At 37.3% G+C, this 22,191-nt stretch overlaps 1 protein-coding gene and 1 long non-coding RNA gene across 2 annotated transcripts; one reads left to right on the forward strand and one right to left on the reverse strand.

Annotated features, from left to right (window-relative positions):
* Positions 1 to 1,656: 1,656 nt before the first annotated feature.
* LOC122224222 lies at positions 1,657 to 8,206 on the forward strand. The gene is made up of 3 exons (XR_006204684.1): positions 1,657 to 1,739; positions 2,477 to 2,557; positions 8,086 to 8,206. It is a non-coding gene; the product is annotated as an uncharacterized LOC122224222 (long non-coding RNA).
* KLRB1 (killer cell lectin like receptor B1) lies at positions 3,166 to 16,614 on the reverse strand. The gene is made up of 6 exons (XM_042945768.1): positions 16,471 to 16,614; positions 10,315 to 10,413; positions 9,583 to 9,657; positions 8,215 to 8,369; positions 7,733 to 7,848; positions 3,166 to 4,069 (listed from the first exon to the last, which is right to left on the reverse strand). Exons 1-6 carry the CDS (start codon positions 16,553 to 16,555, stop codon positions 3,922 to 3,924), a joined length of 678 nt encoding a protein of 225 aa, XP_042801702.1. The 5' UTR covers positions 16,556 to 16,614; the 3' UTR covers positions 3,166 to 3,921.
* Between the last annotated feature and the right edge of the window lie 5,577 nt (positions 16,615 to 22,191).

Consider the following 22,191-nt stretch of genomic DNA (forward strand, 5'->3'; position numbering starts at 1 on the left):
AGGCATTCACATCCCATATATCAGCTCCTAAATATTGTTTTATTAACTACCCCAAATTTCCTACAAAGTAAACTCTGACATAGAATATTTATTCTTTCTTTTTTATTTAAAAAATTTTTTTTAAGTTTTTTTCTTTTTGACAGAGAGAGAGAGACAGTGCGAGCATAAGCTAGGGAGGGGCAGAGAGAGAGAGACACACACAGAATCCGAAGCAGGCTCTAGTCTCCAAACTGTCAGCACAGAGCCTGAAGTCTCTAAACTGTCAGCACAGAGCCTGAAGTGGGGCTCGAACTCACTAACCACAGGATCATGACCTGGGCCACAGTCGGATGCTCAACCTACTGAGTCACCCAGGCACCCCAAAATATTTATTCTTCTTAAATCGTCATTCATGCACTATTCATTGAGTACCTGCCATATCCCAGACATCTTTCTAGGTTCTTGGGACACATCAGTGAAGAAACAAGCAGAGAGAATTGTGATTCAAAAGCTTGCATTCTGGATCCACTCTTCCATTGCTAGTTGGGCAAAATCACTTCACTAACAAATAATCATTAATTTAAATCATCCTATGTCCTCATTAGCACCAAACAAAGTACTAATAATTGGATACTGTTTTTGGTGCTTTCAGCCCCAAAGTTATTACTAATGAATAAAAATATCTGAATAAAAGCCTGGAGAAACAAACTATCTGGAGAGAAACTGAAATCAGAATTGGAATTACATGGAGAGATTATGCCTATTGAATGCCTGCACCTGGGAATTTGTAGCCACGTGGCAGTTACCTAAAGTAGAATTTTGCAAGTTTCCCAGGGAGCACAAATGATAAATCCAAAGCACACTCTGGGTAGCAATGTTCGGATGTTTGTTTTGAAAAGGCCCTGATTGATTGTGTTGGGATAGATAGAGAGGTAGCCACGCAATTGGCTTCCTATACCTGGGAGGTCCGATTTGGGTTCTAGCTCTCTCAGTGGGTCATTTCCCGAATGTTGACAAGTCATTCTATGCAGCTTGTATTGTTGTTTGAAAAATGGGCTTTTTAGGAAAACTGTTCTTGTAATTCAGCCACCTTGCAAAGGTCTGTGGTCAGAATCAAGAGCCCCAGATGTTAGGCGGAAGGATTTGAAATAACATCAGCCCCAATGGCCGTTTCACTCAAACTGCCTTAAGACACTCCAAGCAAGAGCCATCTAGGCAAACCCATTCAATAAACAAATTCTACTGTACGTGATTTTAAGTCCACAAGGGGGCAGAATGGAGTCCACAGCAAACCACTGAAGTACACGTACATATCCCTTGTTGGCCTTGTATTTCAAGTTTCCAGGCTTGGTACCTAAGTCAAAAGTTATTCTGGTTTACCCATACCTGCATTACAAAGGAAAAGAATCTCATAGCTGGCTGCCTACACATCTGTGCATTGGAAACAACGACTTTTTGAAAAAGCTAAGTTTGGGGTGTCTGGGTGGCTCAGTTGGTTAAGCTGCTGACTTTGGATCAGGTCATGATATCAGGGTTTGTGATTCTGAGCCCCCGCCCAATGAGTTCCCGTTAACGGCTCAGAGCCTGGAACCTGTTTCAGATTCTGTGTCTCCCTCTCTCTCTGCCCATCCCCCACTTGTGTTTTCTTTCTCTCTCAAAACAAAAACAAAAACAAAGCTAGGTTAAGGTATCGAGGATATTTTATTTTTAGTTTTTAGTTTTTTCCACCATGTTTTCCCATGAGACCTACTTTTTAACAGGTAAGGTGCCTAATGAAGAGAGCTGTGAAGTGAATAGGTAGGAAGGTCAAACAGAAGCAAATGGACTTCAAATCCAAGCACGTAACATAGAAAAGAAACAGAGGGGGTCTCACTGGTTCAGCTTCAAGGTCAATCTCCTACAACATAAACAGACTGTTACTGTGCCAGTTGGTCAGCTTAGCTCACTGTATCAAAAGGAGTCAGGGACTTCTCTTTTCTTCCCTCCATTGTTCTATCTTGGTTTTTGTCCAACACTAGCCAGGAGAGCAGTGGAACCAGCCTTACAAACGTAAAAGCAGCGCACGAAAAGACAGCAAAGGAGGAATGTAATTATATTTCAGAGGAGGAAAGAGAAATAAATGACAAATTGTGGGAGACAGAGAAGTTTGAACAAAAATTCAGAAAGGAACTACCATTTGAGTTAAGCCTTCCACAACTACTAGGGTTCTTCTAGATAAAGAATAAAGATGTTGCATGAAAACAGCGTCACACCCTTGCGGGACAACAGGTATGAAACTCCGTAATCCTAAAACATCAGGAGGTGTCTGGAGACAAGCAAGGCGTCTGTGCCTGGAGCGTATGGGCTGCTTAGAGAAAATGTAGATGGCAGATCTTGAATGACACGGGATCTCTTTTGACGTGTCTTGGAGTTGCAGTCGGCTTATTGTCAACAAACACTGACTCAAATACCGTAACCAAAATTGTTCCTTAGACCTAATATTTCTTAATCTTCCTAGAATACGGTTAGACCTGCCTTCCTCAGGAAACTGCATCCTCACAGTCTGAGTCTCAGAGATGCTCTCCGGTATCGTCCACCGGTAAGCCTCACTGATAAGCTCATACTGCAATAGCAAAAGTCCAAGACCCTAAGTTCTTGGAGTCATTTTTTTTTTTTTTTTGTAAAAGTTTCTTATGGACGTGCACTTTTGGGGCACTTCGTTTCAGATCTAACAGGTGTAGGAGAAGCAACAGGCCCATGTTTGGAATGCATTCTGGTTTAACTGGATGCACTTAGCCTCATCCTGATTCGCTTTAGAAGGTGCAACTGAATGTCATCCAAGGGTTGGAAATGTATGTTATCAGTTATGGAAACACTTTTTTCTTGCAACGCAGGTTTCTGTTCTTTGCAGGTCATTTCCTCAAGGGTGCCAAACATTTCATAGTCTCACTTTTATGTTACATCGTTTGTAATGACGCTCTTGTGTAGAATGTCTCCCTAAGTAATTTATTTCCCAAGTATCTGACACAAAATGAATTATGCTTTGGGGTTTGGATATATTCAAAATTTTATGTTAACTAGTATTATAAATCATCATGAAAAACAGAAATTGAAATATTTAGGTCATTATTATATGTATTTGAATTTATGTAATTCAAATTGGCATTGAATGATCAAAGTAAGTAAATACCTATTTTTCAGAAATTTTATTGTAAACCTCCTTACACAATAAGTCCAGGATTATTATTGTTTGATCTCCATAGAAAATGTGGCATATTTTTAAAAAGTGAACACTCCCGACATTTATCTGAATAAATATTTCCCTTTTGATGAAAAAAATCACTTATTTTCCACTAAATAATGAAAAATTTAATTACATATTTCCTACAGCCTGTGTGTGAGCCTAGAGAGAAAGGGACATAGAAGGAAAATAAAGAAGTAATGAGAAAATTAAAATAGGAAGAACACTGGAATGGCGGGAAGAGTTTAGGTCCCTTCCCAAGATCCTTTGGTCATGAGATTCTGATATCAGAGTCAAGAGAATGGACTTAGGCCAATGTTCTGGAACAATCCAGTTGTGTGATAATATGAAAAATCATAGACTATGAAATATCCACAGGACTTTAGAAATCTTTTACTGTAACTTTTCTAGAGGTGAGCTAAAGCATAGAGGGGATCAAGGAAGGCCACATGTATAGGCCAAGACTGGAAACCAGTCAGCTGGTCTGGGCTTCTCTCCATGGAACGTCACTGTATCTTAAAATGATACTTGGTTTCCCTATGTATTTGCTTCCTCATTCATACAATGAGTAGGTTAGCCGTGAACTTCTGTAAGATTCACGACAGTTTTAGAAGAGTCAGTATTGGTTCACTTTGTGCTTCTAGATATACATCGGGCCAGGTTAGCTGTATAGATGCGGAGACCTGTGATGGAAAGTAGAGAAATTGAGAGGGAATGCATAGTCAAGAGCCAGAACACGCCTTATTTCTGACAGGTTGTAGTTCTTTCTGGCAGATCCATTTATTGTCTGTGTCACAGTCCTCAGAAAAAATTCCTGTCGGTGAGACGTAAACACAGCTGTTTTTCTTAGTATAGCCAACAATACGTAATCTGTGGAGCAAACGAAAAGCGTCATTTAGTGCTTGGAATTTTCTCACGTAATTCTCCTCATCCAGCCAGCGTCTCCTACAACTTTCAGGAAACAATGGGCTGCTAAAGTATTGAGTATAGAGCAAGCACACAGTCACAAACCTAATGGTGTAAACTTTTAATTTAAAGCTAATAATAAATCTCCAGCCCTTGCCAGTTTATCTTCACTGGAAAAGCATTCTCTACCAAGAAGCTTCAAACTAATATATACAAACAAACAAACAAACGCCAAGCTTTGCAAACTGGGGTTCTCTTCTTATTCTTATTCTGTCCTTAATACATGTGAAAAGTTTCTTAACTTTACTGAGCTTCAGTTTTCTTAAATAGAGAGGACAGGACCACCTGATATTTGGGGGAGGCATTGAGATAGCCCATGTGAAGGTCTGACAATGCTTCAAGTTTGCACTCAGTAAACATAGTAAGTAGACAACAGCATATGACGGACATGCAGGGTCTACAGAATTTGGATCGGCTTAGAAAAGAGGCTTAGCCGGGCACCTGGGTGGCTCAGTCGGTTAGGCGTCCGACTTTGGCTCAGGTCACGATCTCACGGTCTGTGAGTTCGAGCCCCACATCGGGCTCTGTGCTGAGAGCTCAGAGCCTGGAGCCCGTTACAGATTCTGTGTCTCCCTCTCTCTCTGCCCCTCCCCTGCTCATGCTCTGTCTGTCTCTGTCTCAAAAATAAATAAAAACATTAAAAAAAAAAAAAAAGAGGCTTAGTTTGTGTGGTATGTGACCAGGGCCAGAGGCTTCCATTTTTCCTCATTCCAAACAGAAATTGGTGGGTGTCTGCTTCAAAATGTCATTGGTTCCAACACACATGAGGCTTATGGCTCACTGCTGGTGGGGGGGTGGGACTAGTATTGGAAATAGGCAGCACTAGGGTAAGGTGCCAGGATAGGATGGTTCAAGACTCTCTTATCCATTTCAAACAAAGAGGATAGGGTTCTGTCACAGCTTTTCTTTGTTCCTTCACTGCATTTCTCCATGCAGCCCTTTCGGCCTGAGCAGCCAATCCGATTCCTTCCTAGTGCCTGACACCCTAGTCAACTTATGAACTTCTCTCAACTGGGCTATTGCCAAAGTCCGCCATGTTTTATCTCTTCTACCCATTTGATTCCTTCTTCCGCTTTACAAGATAACTTTTTAATGCTTACATGGCCAAATCAAAGACTTTCTTTCCGAAAGATCGTCAATGGCTTCCTAGGCTTTCCTTAACCAGATCTCAGCCTGGTTCTCTACCTTATCTCATTTAATCCCTATTAATCCTGCAAAAACAATTACTATCACCCTCTATTTTTTTCTTTACCTGAAAGCCAGGCTGACAGTTAAAATAAAAGCAGAATTTAATGAATACTCTTTCTACTACAACCCCATTCCTTCCAGGTTTGCCTGATCACTGCCATATTTAATTAAAGCATAATTTTTATCTCAGAGTAAAATGGGATGTTCAGCTGAATTTAATCCATCCGCTTTACCTATATTTCCACTCACGGACACTTCAGTGTTCTCCAATTTTATTATAAACTTCAATAAAATAAACACACACACACTGATTTCCATTAACCCTAATTTGGGTATGAACAAAGAAAAATAAGTCAACATTAAATTTTCATTTATATGGGAATAAAGTACAGAGAGTAATCACCAGAAAACATGTAAAAAATGAAGGTAGATTTTTTTTTGGAATTTGTGTGGTGTGTGTGTGGTGTATGTGTGGAGTACGTGTGTTGTATACGTGTAGTCAGCGTATTTTGTGTGTGGCTTGTGTCGTGTATGTGTGATGTGTGTTGGATGTGTGTATGTTGTTTTTGGTGTGTGTGTGGTATACATGTGTGGTGTGAAAGCACATTTTATCCACCAGAAAGAGTAGGCTTGCCCTTTCATAAATTTATTCTACCTCGGAACACTTAGACTTTAAAATAATTAAAAAAATTTTTTTTAAAATGTTTATTTATTTTTGACAGAGAGAGACAGAGCATGAGCGGGGGAGGGGCAGAGAGAGAGGGAGACACAGAATCTGAAGCCGGCTCCAGGCTCTGAGCTGTTGGCACAGAGCCCGATGTGGGGCTCGAGTTCACGGACCCCAAGATCGTGACCTGAGCCGAAGTCGGATGCTTAACCGACTGAGCCACCCAGGCGCCCCTAAAATAATTTTTTGGAAGAATCACCTTTAAAAAATATTTTAGAACATGTGTCAAACAGCATAAAAATTTGCTAATTAAACCCACATATGTTTCAATGTTTCACACTTTCCCTTATACGTTTACACTATAGCTTAGATAAACTTGGACTTGTTCCTGTGTTTTAAGTCTCATGTGTTTTCCTCATTTTCCTCATGTTTTTTGAATGATAAAAAAGTTTTAACTATCATTTATAGAATGTGATTGAAGCCTTCATAGACTCAAAAACTGGAACACAGGGGCGCCTGGGTGGCTCAGTCTGTTTAAGCGTCCGACTTCAGCTCAGGTCACGATCTCATAGTTTGTGGGTTCCAGCCCCGCGTCCAGCTCTGCACTGACATCTCGGGGCCTGGAGCCTGCTTCAGATTCTGTGTCTCCCTTTCTCTGCCCCTTCCCTGCTCACGCTCTGTGTCTCTCTCTCAAAAATAAATACACATTAAAATAAGTTAAAAAATAAAGCAACACAACATCCTCTCTTCTGAACAACTTATCAAAAGAAGTTCTTCACAGAAACATTATTTGAATGCATACTTTTGCTTCCGAGGAAAAAATTCTCTGCCTTTGTTACACAATTATCCATTAATTCTGTTAAAATATATAATTTATTTGGGTAGTATCAACCCTCCTATTGAACCGATAATTTTCTTGGACATCTTACACAAAAAACTACAATGAGACACCCAATAGAAAATAGCTAATAGATCCTTTGTGGCCTATGCCATATTTATCACATCCCCTCAAATAATTGTCTCCTTTGCACCACTTGTTAAAATATACCGTTGACCTTTGAACATCATGGGTTTGAACTATATGTGTTCACTTCACATGGTCTTTTGATAAATACAGTGTGTTACTGTAAGTGTATTTTCTAGTTTTATGGTTTTCTTAATAACATTTTCTTCTCTCTAGCTTATTGCAAGAATACAGTGTAGAATAACTATAATGTATTTAAAATATATGTTAATCGACTGTTTACATTATCAGTAAGGCTTTCCGGCCTGTCTGGGTTCCACACTCTTGATATTTACTTTTTTTTTTTTTTAATTCACTGAAAAACACTACTTAAATAATTCTGCATGCTAAAAGCCTCCAGCTAGAGATGGTTTAATGCGATCCCCATCCCCCCCACCCCGCCACCAAATTATCTATTCCTTGTTTCCTAAATCTCCGTTGTAGGTAAATATATATATATATATATATATATATATATATATATATACACACATATATATATTGCTCTAAAGGGCTGATGTCTTTTCCCATATGGGACTTTCAACCAACCAGCTTCAGAATCGTTCATCTTCTAAGTCTATTCTGGACGTCTTGAAAATTTCTAAGCCAAATGGAAACCACAAAACTCAGTCTTTCATAACAATTTTATGTTCTCGAAATACAAAGCTGGTATAGAGTGAATATTCAAATTGGCTTATCAAATACTCACACGTTTGGATTTAAAAATGACCCATTTATCCACTTCCATTTCTTCTCTGATAATGTTAAATTTAATCCAATCCAAAACAGAAATTCTTTTTTAGGTATCAGGCTTTGTACGTGTCTCTATAAATAAAGCAAACAAAATGGCAGAATACTGAATCTGTATGATCTATTCATGGTTTGCATTTTTCTACTCTTTCTCTAAAACTGAGTTCAAGTCTTACCTCATCTATGATGACTTTCCTAACTCCCCATCAGAGTTGATTATTCCTTCTTTGTGATATTACTCTCTATATTTATATTGTTGCATTCATCAAATTACATTCAATTATTTCCTTATATGTCTGTTTCTTCTCTCAGATTGTGAGCTTCTTGAAGTCAAAGTTGCTACTTGTATCTGCATAGCCCCTTTGGGCTGAACCCCAAAGGCCGTGGTAAGGTTAGAAAAAAGTGCTAAGTTCTATTAAGGTATCTTATTTAATTATTTACCAATTCTTCTGGATCTTGAAAAAGCAGCAAACTGGATTCTTTTGTGGAACAGTCAGCTAGACTGTAGTTCCAAGTATCGGAAGCGAGAGAAAAAAACAAACATTTTTCTCGGAGTAGACGCCAATCTTTTGGGCACTTTAACAGATCTGGTTTCTCTGAAGTAAAGAGAAAGATGAAATAAATAAGTGTTATAGTTCTCTCCTGTTTCCACCCACCACAACCAATCACACACGCACAAGTCATTATAAATGCACAGAAGTCTCTGATTATTATTGTGAGAACAATGAATGGATTGGCTATAATTTTGAGGTTTTTGACACTCTTCATTCTGATATCAAGAATTGGAAATCCATGACCAGTTGTATGGGGCATAAATGGAATCATAGAGTGTTAGAATAGGAAAAGACCATTAAAATCATTTACGCAGCCACATCTTACTTTTTAAGGCGCTGACAGAATAATTTAAGTGCACATAATCAGATGGTGTGAAGAGTCAAAACTATTGCTGAATTTTCTCAAGCTCATCAGTAGTGTTGATCCCACTACATATCCAACAATATCAAACTTATCGAAAGGACTTTTTACCTCAAACAACTTGTAAACTGCAAAGCAAATATAATTTATCGCCCTAAATTGATGACCAGTACTACGGAAAATTTCTAATTGCCAAAGTATATACTTGCTTACTTAGTGCAATCTGTTGGGTAACATTTTCCAGAAGGATTTCCAGGTTACTTAAAATTGATGATCTGGGAGCATGTGCACCATCCACAATCATATTTTACTACAGTCATTCAACCACAGTGTCTTTATTAACGCACACTGCTTCGTGAAGCAAGATTAACCTTCTAGTCGTGAATATGATAAATATTTAGAAACTTATTTTATATTTCAGTTTTACTAATTAACTTCAGTCAAAAGTTAACTGTTTGACATGCTCACTAAAATCATCCACTATTTCACTTAGGTGCGTATATTACTTCTTAACTTGATATTTGGCTGTTAATTCTTGAATATTCTAGCAGCAACATCTGTGTTGGGCTGGAGTGTGTCAGGTAAGTGATTCACGATCATTGGCTTCAGAATACTTCTTTTGTTTCCTCTAAGTGTGGAAGTGTGACCTAGTGGTTAAGATCATCGGCTCTGAGGTCAGTCCACAGGTACAATTTCCATTGTCGCCTCTTACTTGGTGAGATTTGACCCTAAGTGAGTTGCTTAACCCTCCCATTCCCCAGGTTTGTCAAACATAAAGTCAGAAAGCTCATACTATCTGAATATATGGGTTGTTAGGAGCCTTTACTAATGTAATGTATGGTATCGGTCAAATACGAGTTGTTATTTTTAGGAACTTCCAAGCTACAAAATTACCTGTTGTTTCATTCCTGTTCTCTTGAACATCCACACCGCTTTCTTCTATTGATGAGTTTTGCCTTAAGAATATTACTAGTAAATAAGGAGAAACCAGTAAGAAGATTAAATGCTGAATGTGGCAAAATGGATATGTTATTATCACTTCGGGAAACTCTGTTATCTCAACCAGCTTGAATGTGGGTAGAATATAAAGGCAATAGCTATGTAGTAACAAAGGGTCTAGTTAGAACACAGCATACGTAAACAAACAAACAAGAAAAAACACCTAACAATGAACTTACATAGACGTTGTTACCTGTTATCTACTCTTAAGTTGTTTATACTCCTGACCAAGCTTTCTCATATTCGGGAGGAATACAATTATGCCTACCCCATGGGAGAGATTGCCTAGTGCAATCTGGAATATAATAGGTACTGAAAAAACTGTAAATAATGGAAAATTTAAATTTTATTTGTTATTGTCATGTCTTTATTAGAATGGTGATCTAATTTTAAGTTCTGGAGCACATCTGAAATACCTCATGAAGATGATCAGAACAATTAGGAACAGAAATCCAAAAGGCTGAAGTTCGCAGAGTAGATTTGGGCTGAGCATTGTTAAAAGCATTGTTTTGTAATTGTTTTTCTTTCATCGGTCTTTCGCTAAGTTTGGGGGTGGCCAAATTATTTGATACTCTAATGATAGGAACAAAATATGTATTCTGAAGCAAATGATCTTGAATCACTTACCTGAAATACTCAACCCAATCACAGTCAAGGTGAGAAGAATAACCCCAGTACAACCAAGTTTCAGAGCAAACTGATGCCAAGGTGGACCTTGACAGATGTCTGAGAAGTTAAGAAAATACACTTAGTTAACTGGTTGGGTCCATCTGGAACAAAAAGCAAAGGTGGTTTGGGTCGCATATAGACAGATTCAAGTTGGGAGCTGGGGGCAGGAAAGAACGCTTATCAGCCATGTTAGAGCTCCACGAGATGGGTTCTCAGTCAGATCCACCTGAGATTTGGCTCATGAGTAAAACAGAAATATTTACGCTTGTCTTAGGTACAAAAGATTGGTGTAACAATCAAACGGGATAGATGTGAAAAGTTTCGAAAATTGCCAAGTGCTGTATGAAAATGAAGCACACGCCCTATTGTAGGAAGTAAGTCAAAGAATTTTGTCTAAAAAGGATGGCCTTCATCCAGTCAAGATATGTTAGAATGAGTTCTATGGAGGCTCTATTTTGTGCTAAGTACCATTTTAGCTTCTTGTGACACACAACAATTCTATTCTTAGACATGGATTCCTCTGCTTTATTGTTGTCTAAAGCAATTATCTCCAACTTGAATCAGAGAAGAGTGTTTTATGAGGCTGCATATTATTTTAGTATTTCGATGAATATAACATAACATGAGCTTATGTCTACAATGTTGCATAGTCTAACAAAATATCAAATACATTCGTTTTTCTCTGCAATCATATCATTTACAGTATACTGTGTCTCATGTTTATCATGTTTATCACAAATTATGATTATGGGGGAGCCTGGGTAGCTCAGTTGGTTGAGCATCTGACTCTTGATTTCTGCTCAGGTCATGGTGTCATGGTTTGTGAGATCGAGCCCTGCACTGGGCTCTGTGCTGACAGCATGGAGCCTACTTGGGATTCTCTCTCTCCCTCTCTCTCTGCCCTTCCTTTGTTTGCAAGCACACATGCTCTTGCTCCCTCTCTCTCTCACAAAATAAATAAACATTAAAAAAAGAAATTGTGATTATATTAATTAATGAAATGGAAGCATAAATTAATCATAAGTTTATCAATATATTTTGTTCTAGACATCTTTAAAACTATAAATTTCGTGGGGAAAAATAATGAGAGTAATTTTTTTTAATTTTTAATGTTCATTTATTTTTAAGAGAGAGAGAGAGAGAGAGAGACAGAGTGTGAGTGGGGGAGGGTCAGAGAAAGAGGGAGGGAGAGAGAGAGAATCCCAAGCAGGCTCCGCACTGTCAGCACAGAGCCCGACATGGGCCTTGAGCTCACGAATCGCAAGATCATGATGTGAGCCAAAGTCAAACGCTGAACTGACTGAGCTACCCAGGTGCCCCTGAGAGTAATGTTCTAATAAAAAAACTTTCAGGGAAACACCAGCTCAGATTCCAAAATTGAATCAGCTCTGATAGGAATTAGTCTAGTAATTCATACCTTAGTTACTGCACTTGAAATTGTATTTAGGTAATGCCTATACCTCTGACTTAATTATAAGACCCCTTTTGCTCTCGTTTGGTTTGTAACACACACACACACACACACACACACACTCACACACACACCCACATGCACATATACACACATATATAACATATATATGTAATATAGCCATAACATGCATATATAGATACATATATATATACACACACATACATATAATATAGCTGTAAGATATATTACAAGTTGTTTTCTAAATTATATTATTAGAGCAGAGGGCTTTTACAAGTAAAGGTTTTTTTAATTTATCTAAAGCTCTGGATTTATTTATATTATCTATTCTTTTTATATTTTTTTCTAATATTTCTCTATATAGACATTTATTTGTTTTGAGTCAGTTGTTAAGAATATTAGTACCAGGTTTGTTAAAATGCTATCTTTTATTCTTCTTAAATGTTCCAGAGTGACTTACAATTCCATTTGCACTTTGTTTGTTTACACTGTCCCTGGCAATAATTTTGTGCAACCCAATTTGCAGAAAACTACTAATGGTCCCCTTAGTTAGTATGTTGACATTCATATCTTAGCTCTTTCTAAAATGTTCCCCAGTAGATGGAATTTAGAATAGCTAATGTGATCAAAGATTATGGGAAGAAACAGATGATCGGTAAGATTCAAGGTAGTGACACATAGATTATCACCTATGAGTAAGTACCCAGAGGAGACTCCTAAACTCTGGGCATACATCTGGATCTGAGAACACCAAACTTGATTAACATTGACCTAGAACTTCTAATGAAAACCACTGTGATACAGAATGGCTAAATGCAGTCAATGAACCTAAGACTGGCCCTAAAATATAATTCTTTCTGGTTGTAGATATGTATATTATTTTACCTTTATGTCTCTTTCCTTCCTTGTCCTTTTTTCCCTTGAAACTTTGCAAAATGGAGACATATAGTGACTATTTTAATATTTATTATGGAAGCACAGCAGTGGTTAGAAGCAGAGGCTTTCAAATCTAGCACATCTGTATTTGAGCATGTTGCTTTGGGCAAGGTATTCTAGCTTCCTAAGTGACAAATTTCCTCATTTATAAGATGTAGACTAATATCTACTTCTTAAGGTTTTTGAAAAGACTATATGAAACAATTCTTCTAAAATGCTATGCATAGTATCTGGCACATAGTAATTATTCAATAAATATTAGGTTATTTTTCTTTTAATCTTTTTTAAAAACTACAAATCTTCCTCAATTTATTCCTTATGTATATTCCTTGCATCCCCATAAACCCAGTGAAAGTTGAAAAGATAGTCATTTGAAAATAGTTTTACTATCCCTAACCTATTGAGCATCATAGCTTAGCCTACCCTATCTTAAAAGGGCTCAGAATAATTACATTAGCCTAAGCTTGGGCAAAATCATCTAACACAAAGCTTATTTTAGAATAAAGTATTGAAAATCTCATAATTTAGGGAATAGTGTACTGAAAGTGAAAAGCTGCATGGTTGCACGGGAACAGGATGACTGTATTGGCTGTAACCTTCATGATGGTGTGGCTGATGGGGACCTGTGGTTGCCACCGCCCCGCATCACGCAATAAGATTGTGCCGCTCCTTGCTAGCCAGGGAAGAGATTGAATTCAAAATTCAAAGTATGGTTTCTATTGAAAGTGTATTGCTTTCACACCATTGGAAAGTCCAAAAATTGCAAGTTGAACCTTAGTAAGTAGGGGACCATCTGTATAGCTCAAAGGAAATTTGGAGTGACTTTTTTTTGAGAGAGAAAGAGAGGACACGCCTGGGAGAGGGGCAGAGAGAGAGAGAGAGAGAGAGAGAGAGAATCTTAAGTAGGCTCCATGCTCAGCACAAAGCCCAACATGGGGCTCAATCCCATGACCCTGGGGTCATCCCTGAGATGAAATCAAGAGTTGGATGCTTAACTGACTGAGCCACCCAGGCACGCCTGAAGTGACTTTTAAAGATACTTCTTCATTCTTGATAAAACTTAAGGAATTGAATGGAAGGTCCTGTGCTTGGGATGCTCTTCTGTATTAAGTTCTTCTGCTGCACTGTATGAGATTGAAATTAATGGAGTTACGATAACAAGTTGAAGAGGCCAAGTAAACCTTGGTTATTGGGAAATACCCACTCTGGGCTACTCTTTGGGTATAAACAATATATTAAACCATTCTACTCCATTGCTCTAAACCTTTCAAAGGCTTTCTATGGAGATTTGAATGTGGACAAGTCTATAAAGTGGTCTGCAGATCCCTATTCAATCTGGCTTCGAATGACCTCTCTAACTTCATCTCCTGTGGCTCTCCATATATACATGCTGATATTTCACCCTAATCTGCGTGCTCTCCTACAGTATGACAGGTAAGTTCTGATGTCAGGGAGGTTGCACTTGTGTGTCCAACTTCCTAAAAGACTCTTCTCCCAGAAAGCATGACTTTGTCCCACAAGTCTTGACAGGTCTTGATTCAAAAGTCTTCTTATCATCACCTCCTGTAATCCATTTGATACAGTACCCCCCACCAAACTAAATTCTACTTCTATTTTTTATTCTTCTCAATTTCACTCAATATCACGTGATCTTTTGGGGCATCTGGGTGGCTCGGCTGGTTAAACGTCCCATTTGGCTCAGGTCACGGTCTCGCAGTTTGTGAGTTCAAGCCCCACGTCAGGCTCTGTGCTGTCAGCTTGGACCCTGGAGCCCACTTCAGATTCTGTGTGTCTCTCTCTGCCCCTTTGCTGCTTGTTCTGTCTCTCTCAAAAATAAATAAACATTTAAAAAAAATGTTTTAAATATCACATGATCTTTTTACATATACTCAGTTATTTGTTTATTATGTCTCTTATAGTAGTATAATTGCAATAAAGGAAAATATTTTTTCTCTATTTTGTTCCCTGCTGTAGCTTCAAAACCAATAGTTTATTTTTGAATGAATAAACAATGTCTAGAGGCATTTTTACCAACACCTTACTTACTTTTCTAAGGGAGCAAACCATTCGCTGTAACAAAATAGGTCACAGCTCACATCTCCCTCTAGCTCGCTGACTACTTTTGGTGCATTCACTGTTTAACAGTTACCACAACCTGAAGAGTTTAGCCAAGGAGCTCAGCAGTGGTTTCGCAATAATTGTAATATCAGATCAGTGTTTTTAAATTACACGTTTTGTTGGCCTTATTCTACTTTGTTTCAGATTTCCTTTCACGATGGTGAAATAGGACAAAAATATGATCAGACTGGACAAATTTTCTGGACGCACTGATTTGGGGTCATAGATAGTAATTTTTGAGGAAAATCTCACTGCCTTTCTCTGTATTCACTTTAGGTCATCCCTTTTAAACACCAGCCTCCTCCCTCTCCACCTTTGCTAGATCTGAATAGGGTAAGAGAAAGTCTCATTATTTCCCTAAAAAATAACTGTGGCCACACCAAACCCTGACTGTAGTTATCAAGATCCTCCAATTCCCCTTAACCCCCATAATGAAGAGTATAGTGAAACTTATTTGGTAACCCTAAGCCTTTTTTCCCGATTTAGAACATTGATAATTTAGTAGTTTCAAACCTATACCAAATCATCTTAAAAGGCTATAGCCCAATGTTTAGCACAATATGAAATGAATATCAGGTTGGATAAAAATCCCAGTAGTACATTTGGTTAGATTTCAGAACGTCATGGTAATTCCGTGCATATTTTCTGCCTAGTTTCTGGTCTTTTTTCATCCATTTCCAGGCTATTGGCATCCGTCACCTATTACCTCACATGACCGTTACCCCCCTTTTTTTTTCCCACTGACATAGAAAATACTAATTCCTCTGACATAGAAAAGTGCTGATTCCAACAAGTGTCAAATAGGTTCTTTTAATGATATTCTCCAGTGTCTCATGGCTTATCTCCGTCGAAACCAGGATACATTTCAAGTATCAAGTTTCAAAGTTAGAAACTATCAGATTATAATTACGTTGAAGTCTTTGATCTTGAATATGATATTCTTCTAGAAAAAATTTTCTCCTTCTCTTTGGATAGCGAAGGATATTAATCATCGCCCTTATACTTCATATTGGGGGGAAAAACACTATGGGAGGGAGTGCAGTAAAAGTTAGCATTAGTATTTTGGGGAAGGATTTGGAATAAGGTACGTTACCATGATAGGAAGTCTCTAAAATATTACATTGTTCATACGTGTAAAATTATGTCTCTAAATTATTATGTCTCTAAGATAATTATGTCTCTAAAATATTACTTTGTTCATACGTGTAAAATATTTCTTCCTGGTTTTTAACCAAGGCTCAGGAATAGGAGTGATGTTCACTCTTCACACTAATATCTTGATAAAAGAAGAAACCTACAAGGTGTGTGCTTTTCGTCACAGTTACTGTTACCTACAGATAAGCTAAGCTATACCATATATATATATCATATATATATATATCCTATATATCCATATATATGGTATATATATCCTATATATATATATATATATCTTATATATCCTATATATCCATATATATATCCTATATATATATATATATATATATATATATATATCTCCTATATATATCCTATATATATAGGACTGCTGCTTATCCTCAGAGCTGTGATTTAAAACCATCAATATAAGAGAAAAATCTAACTCTGAAAGACAAACAAATGCCAAATGGAAAACAAAAGGCACTTACCCTGAGGAAGAGATGGGGGTGATGAACTTTCCAGGCAAAGACCCCTGGATAAGTTTAAATCAGCATATGTCACTTGTCTGTCCATTGCAAGCAGGAGAACGTGGCACAAAGCTTGTGCGTAAGGACAGACTCCAAGTGCTATGAGTCAAGATCAGCGAAAGGAAGTGCCCAGTCTGAAATGCTTTTTTGTTTCTTTTGTATCTCCTCCCACCTACACTTTTAGCTGCGAGGTTTCTCCTAAATTTACTAATTCTCTCGTAAATTAGTAAGACAATCCACTTCCTGAGTTTCCAATATACTTAGATATGTAACGTCTACTTTGCGTAGTTAACTGGTCAGCTGTTTGACAAAATTTGGGGAAGATCTTGTTGTTGTTGTTCTAATCATCCCTTTTGAGTATCTTTCTCCAGGTCAGGACTGGCATGAGACAAATGAGACATTCATCTAGGGTGCAAATTTAAAGGACTCTCCGAAAAGATTCAGTAATCAAGAGAAATAACATTTAATGAAATGTTGTAAAAAGTAAACATTTATGCCAAAAATGGCAGGATGCCTTTCAAAAGTTCTAAATTCTTTGTGAAATATTTGTGCTGTAGATCAAGCTACGAAATATGAAAAATGGCATTGTAAATGTGGACATGGCCCCTTAATAACATAATTTAAAAAAGCAAATAGCTAAAGATCCATAGACCATGCTTAGCTTAGTTCTAAAGGCACTCATGACTATAACAGAGTCTCCACATAAGCACAAAATTGAAATCTACCAGAATTATAGAAAGTAGAGGCCTTGAGTCTGTAGAATTTCCTTTTTTTCAAGGATTTTCAGGCATAGAACCTTAGAGCAGGATCTTAGATGCCACCAAGTCTGACATTCCCACATTGCAAATGATACAAGAGAAAACCAGGGATTTCCTCAAAGTCACTTGCTGTAATCAGAGCAGAATTGTACCAAATGCTCAGAATCACTGAACACTGAAAGTGGTCTCCCGGCTTTGATTCCCCAGAAGGAGGAAGTGGCTATTCATAGAAGAAAAGTTTTCATTCTGCGCCTGTTACAGAGACACACGCTTATTCTTTAAATGCTACGGATACTTATGAAAAAAGTAAGCATGTGTGAGAATTGAAAAGAACGCATATGACATTTACAATCTATGCATCTTTAAGTGGATGGTGGGAAAAATAAAAAGGGTTGCTGTTTTTAGAAACATATGAAAAATATATTTTCCTGTATTATAAAAATATATCCAGCATGATTGATGATAATATTCTGAATTTAAGAAATTTCTAAGCTATTTCTTTTTATTTCCTTGTGAGAGTTTAATTTTTAGAGTGATGCACCAATGGTTATCCACCAATATTTAGAAGGTGGATATTTCACCTTCCCCCAAAATTCTGAAAGTCTTGAGTATAATATATTGAATCACTAAAACAAGCTTAGGTTGATATGCTCTCTTCAGTGATTCAATGACAATGTTCCTTGAGTATCTGACTATTTGGTAACTAGCAGTCACTTTATTTGTGCTATGATATTTGGTTTTGTCACATACTTCATCTAAATCTTTAAAGTAAACATAATCTGCCAGAATTATGGAAGGGTATACTGGGTCACCTATATAGAATACTGTTCCTCAAATTTTAGTGTCTATATAGGGACCACCCGAAAACTTGTTAGTATTGTAGAATCTTGCCACATGTATTCTTCCTTTCCTAAGACACAGTTAGGCTAAGGTGGGGGATGTGCTAAAAAAAATCATCCCAGATTAATGAGGTGGTTCACGAGCCACACACAAAGAAATAATCATGCAGCAAGTGAAAAGTGTGAGGATATTTGAGAAAGATCAACAGAGTGAACAGAAGTCTGATAATTCAGGGGATTTAAATCATGGTTTGGCATACTAGAGTTTCATTTAAATGAAGCATGACTGTGACTTTTGGAATCCACAGTAGCCAAATGAAAACTAATTTATTTGAGGGCTCCCTTCAAAGACATTTCCCTTCAAGCAAAACTTGTAGAAGTCTTGTGGGCTACGAAAGAATAAACTGGCTAGAAGTAGAAACAAAGAAGAGTCTTTAGTTGTCCATACTACATATGCAACACATTGATGTTTCATTTTGTTTGCTACAGCTGTCTTCACAATCATCTATCACAAAAGACTTTTATTGTGTAACCACTATTGTATACATAAAAAATAAAACCTTCATCTGAATTCATACGTGCAGAATGCTTTTAGTTATGTTCATCTAATTACACTTGGCACTTTTGCAAAAAGTTTATCAGAATTTAGGAATATACTGTCATATATATATATATATATATATATATATATATATATATATATGTAGTATACACACACACATACAGAGATAGGCACACACTTCATATATATGATGTTAAAACTGAAGATTTCAGAGAATGAGTGATTACAAGTAACTCTGAACTTGAGAATTTGCAACAGTAGCAATGATATTGAATAGCTCAAAAACGCAGATTTTTTTTTTTTTTTTTACTATATGTCTTGTTTTGACATTGAGCTTTCCTAGATTAATAGTGGGAGTTGGGGTGGACAGGAATACTTTTAAATATGAAGAAGTATAGTAGAGGCCAGAATATGGCTAGGAAATGGAGAAAAGAGTGATAAAAGCATAATTCGGTACCAGAGGTGAAAACACAAAAGGCAGTAAGTGGTAATCATGAGATAACAGAAACCACTCTAGGCTGAAAATATAAAAGAAAATGGTGACTGCAGTAAGATGGCAGACCAGGAAGCTACAGGCTCATCTTCTTCCACTGAATTAACAACAATGTGTGGACAAGAACACCTCAGTAAGAACTCCAGAGATGAGCTGAGAAGTCGCAGCACCCAGAGGCATTGTAAAATTAAGAAGAGATTCCAACAAAAGGGGCATGATCGCTCCCGGCATTTGATACACTCATTAGTGCCCTTACTCCTACACAGCATATTGTGGAGATATCGTGAGGAAATCCCATGTAGTTTCTTCATGATGGGGTGGGGGGGGAAAGAGTGGCTCGTGCATCCAACATTCCAGGTTGTTTGAGGACTACTTAAGGGACTGGTTTTTGTCTTGCTTAGGGCAGAGTGCTTAGGGGACCGGGTCAACTTTAGAAGCCACTGAAAACTGATGTGAGCAGCAAGCAGAGCTGCGGTACTGCAGGCAGACGTGGGAAAAAAAGAAAATGAAAAAAATTATTATGTTTACAAAAGCATCAAAAGGAAGAAAATACTGAAGAATAAACTTAATTCAGAAAATGAAAAGCTCGAACACTAAAAACTACAAAACATTGCTGAAAGAAATTAAATAATACACCAATAAATGGAATGATATCCCATGTTCATGGATTGGAAGATTTAATATTACTAAAATGTGCATACTGCACATTTAACTCAGATTAAATGCAATTCCTATCAAAATTCCAGTAACACTTTTTTTCTCAGAATAGAAAGAAATCATCCTAAAATTCACATGGAATCGCTAAGAACTTCAAATAAATCAATCTTGAAAAAGAAGAACAAAGTTGGAGAACTTATACCTTCTGATTTCAGAACACATCACAAAGCTACAGTAATAAAAACAGTGTGAAACTGGTATAAAGACAGGCAAATAAACAAATAAAAACGAATAGGAACCAGAAATAACTCCATGTTTTTGGCCATATTATCTTCAACAAGGGTGCCAACACTACTTAATGGGGAAAGGAGAGTCTCTTCAGTAAATGATGTTGGGAAGTATCCGCCAACATGCAAAAGAACAAAGTCAGAATTTTATCTTACATTATATATAAAAATTAACTCCAAATGCATTAACAACGTAAATGTAATACCTAAAATTATGAAACTTCTAGAAGAAAACATACAGGAAAATCTTAATAACATTGAACTTGACAATTATTTATTGTATATGATACTCAAAAAAAAAAAAAAAAAAAGGCAACCAAAGCACAGATAGACAAATGGGTACTACATTAAACTTTAGTCTTTCGTGCATCAAAGGACACAATCAACAGAGTGAAAAATCAGCTTACAGAATAGGAGAAAATGTTTGCAAATCATATATTTAATAAGGGATTAATATGAAGAATATATAAAGAATTTCTATGACTCATCTATAATAACAACAAAAAGATCAGAGTCTGATTAAAAAAATGAGCAAAAAACTTGAATAGACATTTCTCCAAGATGACGTAAAAATGGCCAATGAGTATATAAAAAAGATGATCAACATCACTAATCATCTTTTTTTTTTTGATTTTTTTTTTTTTTTACGTTTATTTATTTTTGAGACAGAGAGAGACAGAGCATGAACGGGGGAGGGGCAGAGAGAGAGGGAGACACAGAATCGGAAGCAGGCTCCAGGCTCTGAGCCATCAGCACAGAGCCCGACGCAGGGCTCGAACTCACGGACCGCGAGATTGTGACCTGAGCCCAAGTTGGACCCTCAACCGACTGAGCCACCCAGGCACCCCAACATCACTAATCATCTTAGCAAATGAAAACCATACTACTTGGTGTGAAATATCACCTCATACCCAGTTAGTATGGTTATTACAAAAATATATATTACAAGTGTTGACAAGAATGTGGAGAAATTAGAATGCTTGTATATTGTTGCTGGAATAGTAAAATAGTGCAACTACTAAGTAAAATAAAATAGAGTTCCTTAAAAGTTTGTTTGTTTGTTTGTTTACTTATTTATAATATAATTTATTGTTAGGTTAGCTAACATACAGTGTATACAGTGTGCTCTTGGTTTTGGGGGTACATTCCCATGATTCATCCCTTACATACAGCAGCCAGTGCTCATCCCAAGTGCCCTCCTTGATGCCCATCACCCATTTTCCCCTCTCCCCTACCCCCAAATCAACCCTCAGTTTGTTTTCTGTGTTTAAGAGTCTCTTATGGGTTTGCCTCACTCTCTGAATCTTTTTTTCCCCTTTGTATCCCCCATGGTTTTCTGTTAAGTTTCTCAAGTTCCACATATGAACAAAAACATGTGATATTTGTCTTTCTCTGACTGACTTATTTCACTTAGCACAATACCTTCCTATTCCATCTGTGGTGTTGTAAATGGCAAGATTTCATTCTTTCTCATTGCCAAGCAGCATTCCATTGTATATATAAACCACATCTTATTTATCCATTCATCAGTTGATGGACATTTGGGCTCTTTCCATAATCTGGCTATTGTCAAAAGTGCTGCTATGAACATTGGGGTTCATGTGCCCCTATGCGTCAGCACTCCTGTATCCTCTGATAAATTCCTGGCAGTGCTATTTCTGGGTTGTAAAGTAATTCTATTTTTAATTTTTTAAGGAACCTCCATACTGTTTTCCAGAGAGGCTGCACCAGTTTGCATTCCCACGAAGGTCTATTCATGTCTTCTGCCTATTTATTCACTGGGTTATTTGTTTTTCAGGTGTTGAGTTTGGTAAGTTCTTTATATACTTTGGATGCTAACCATTTATCTGATATTTCATTTGCAAATATCTTTTCCCATTCTTTCAGTTGCCTTTTAGTTTTGTTGATTGTTTCTTTTGCAATGCAGAAGCTTTTTATCCTGATGAGCTCCAAATAGTTCATTTTGCTTTTATTTTCCTTTGGAGATGTGTCAAGAAAGAAGTTGTTGAGGCTGAGGTCAAACAGGTTGTTGCCTGTTTTCTCCATTAGGGTTTTGATGGTTTCCTGTCTCACAGGTCTTTCATCC

This window comes from Panthera leo, chromosome B4 (assembly GCF_018350215.1).
Source record: "Panthera leo isolate Ple1 chromosome B4, P.leo_Ple1_pat1.1, whole genome shotgun sequence".
Taxonomy (NCBI): Eukaryota; Metazoa; Chordata; class Mammalia; order Carnivora; family Felidae; genus Panthera; species Panthera leo.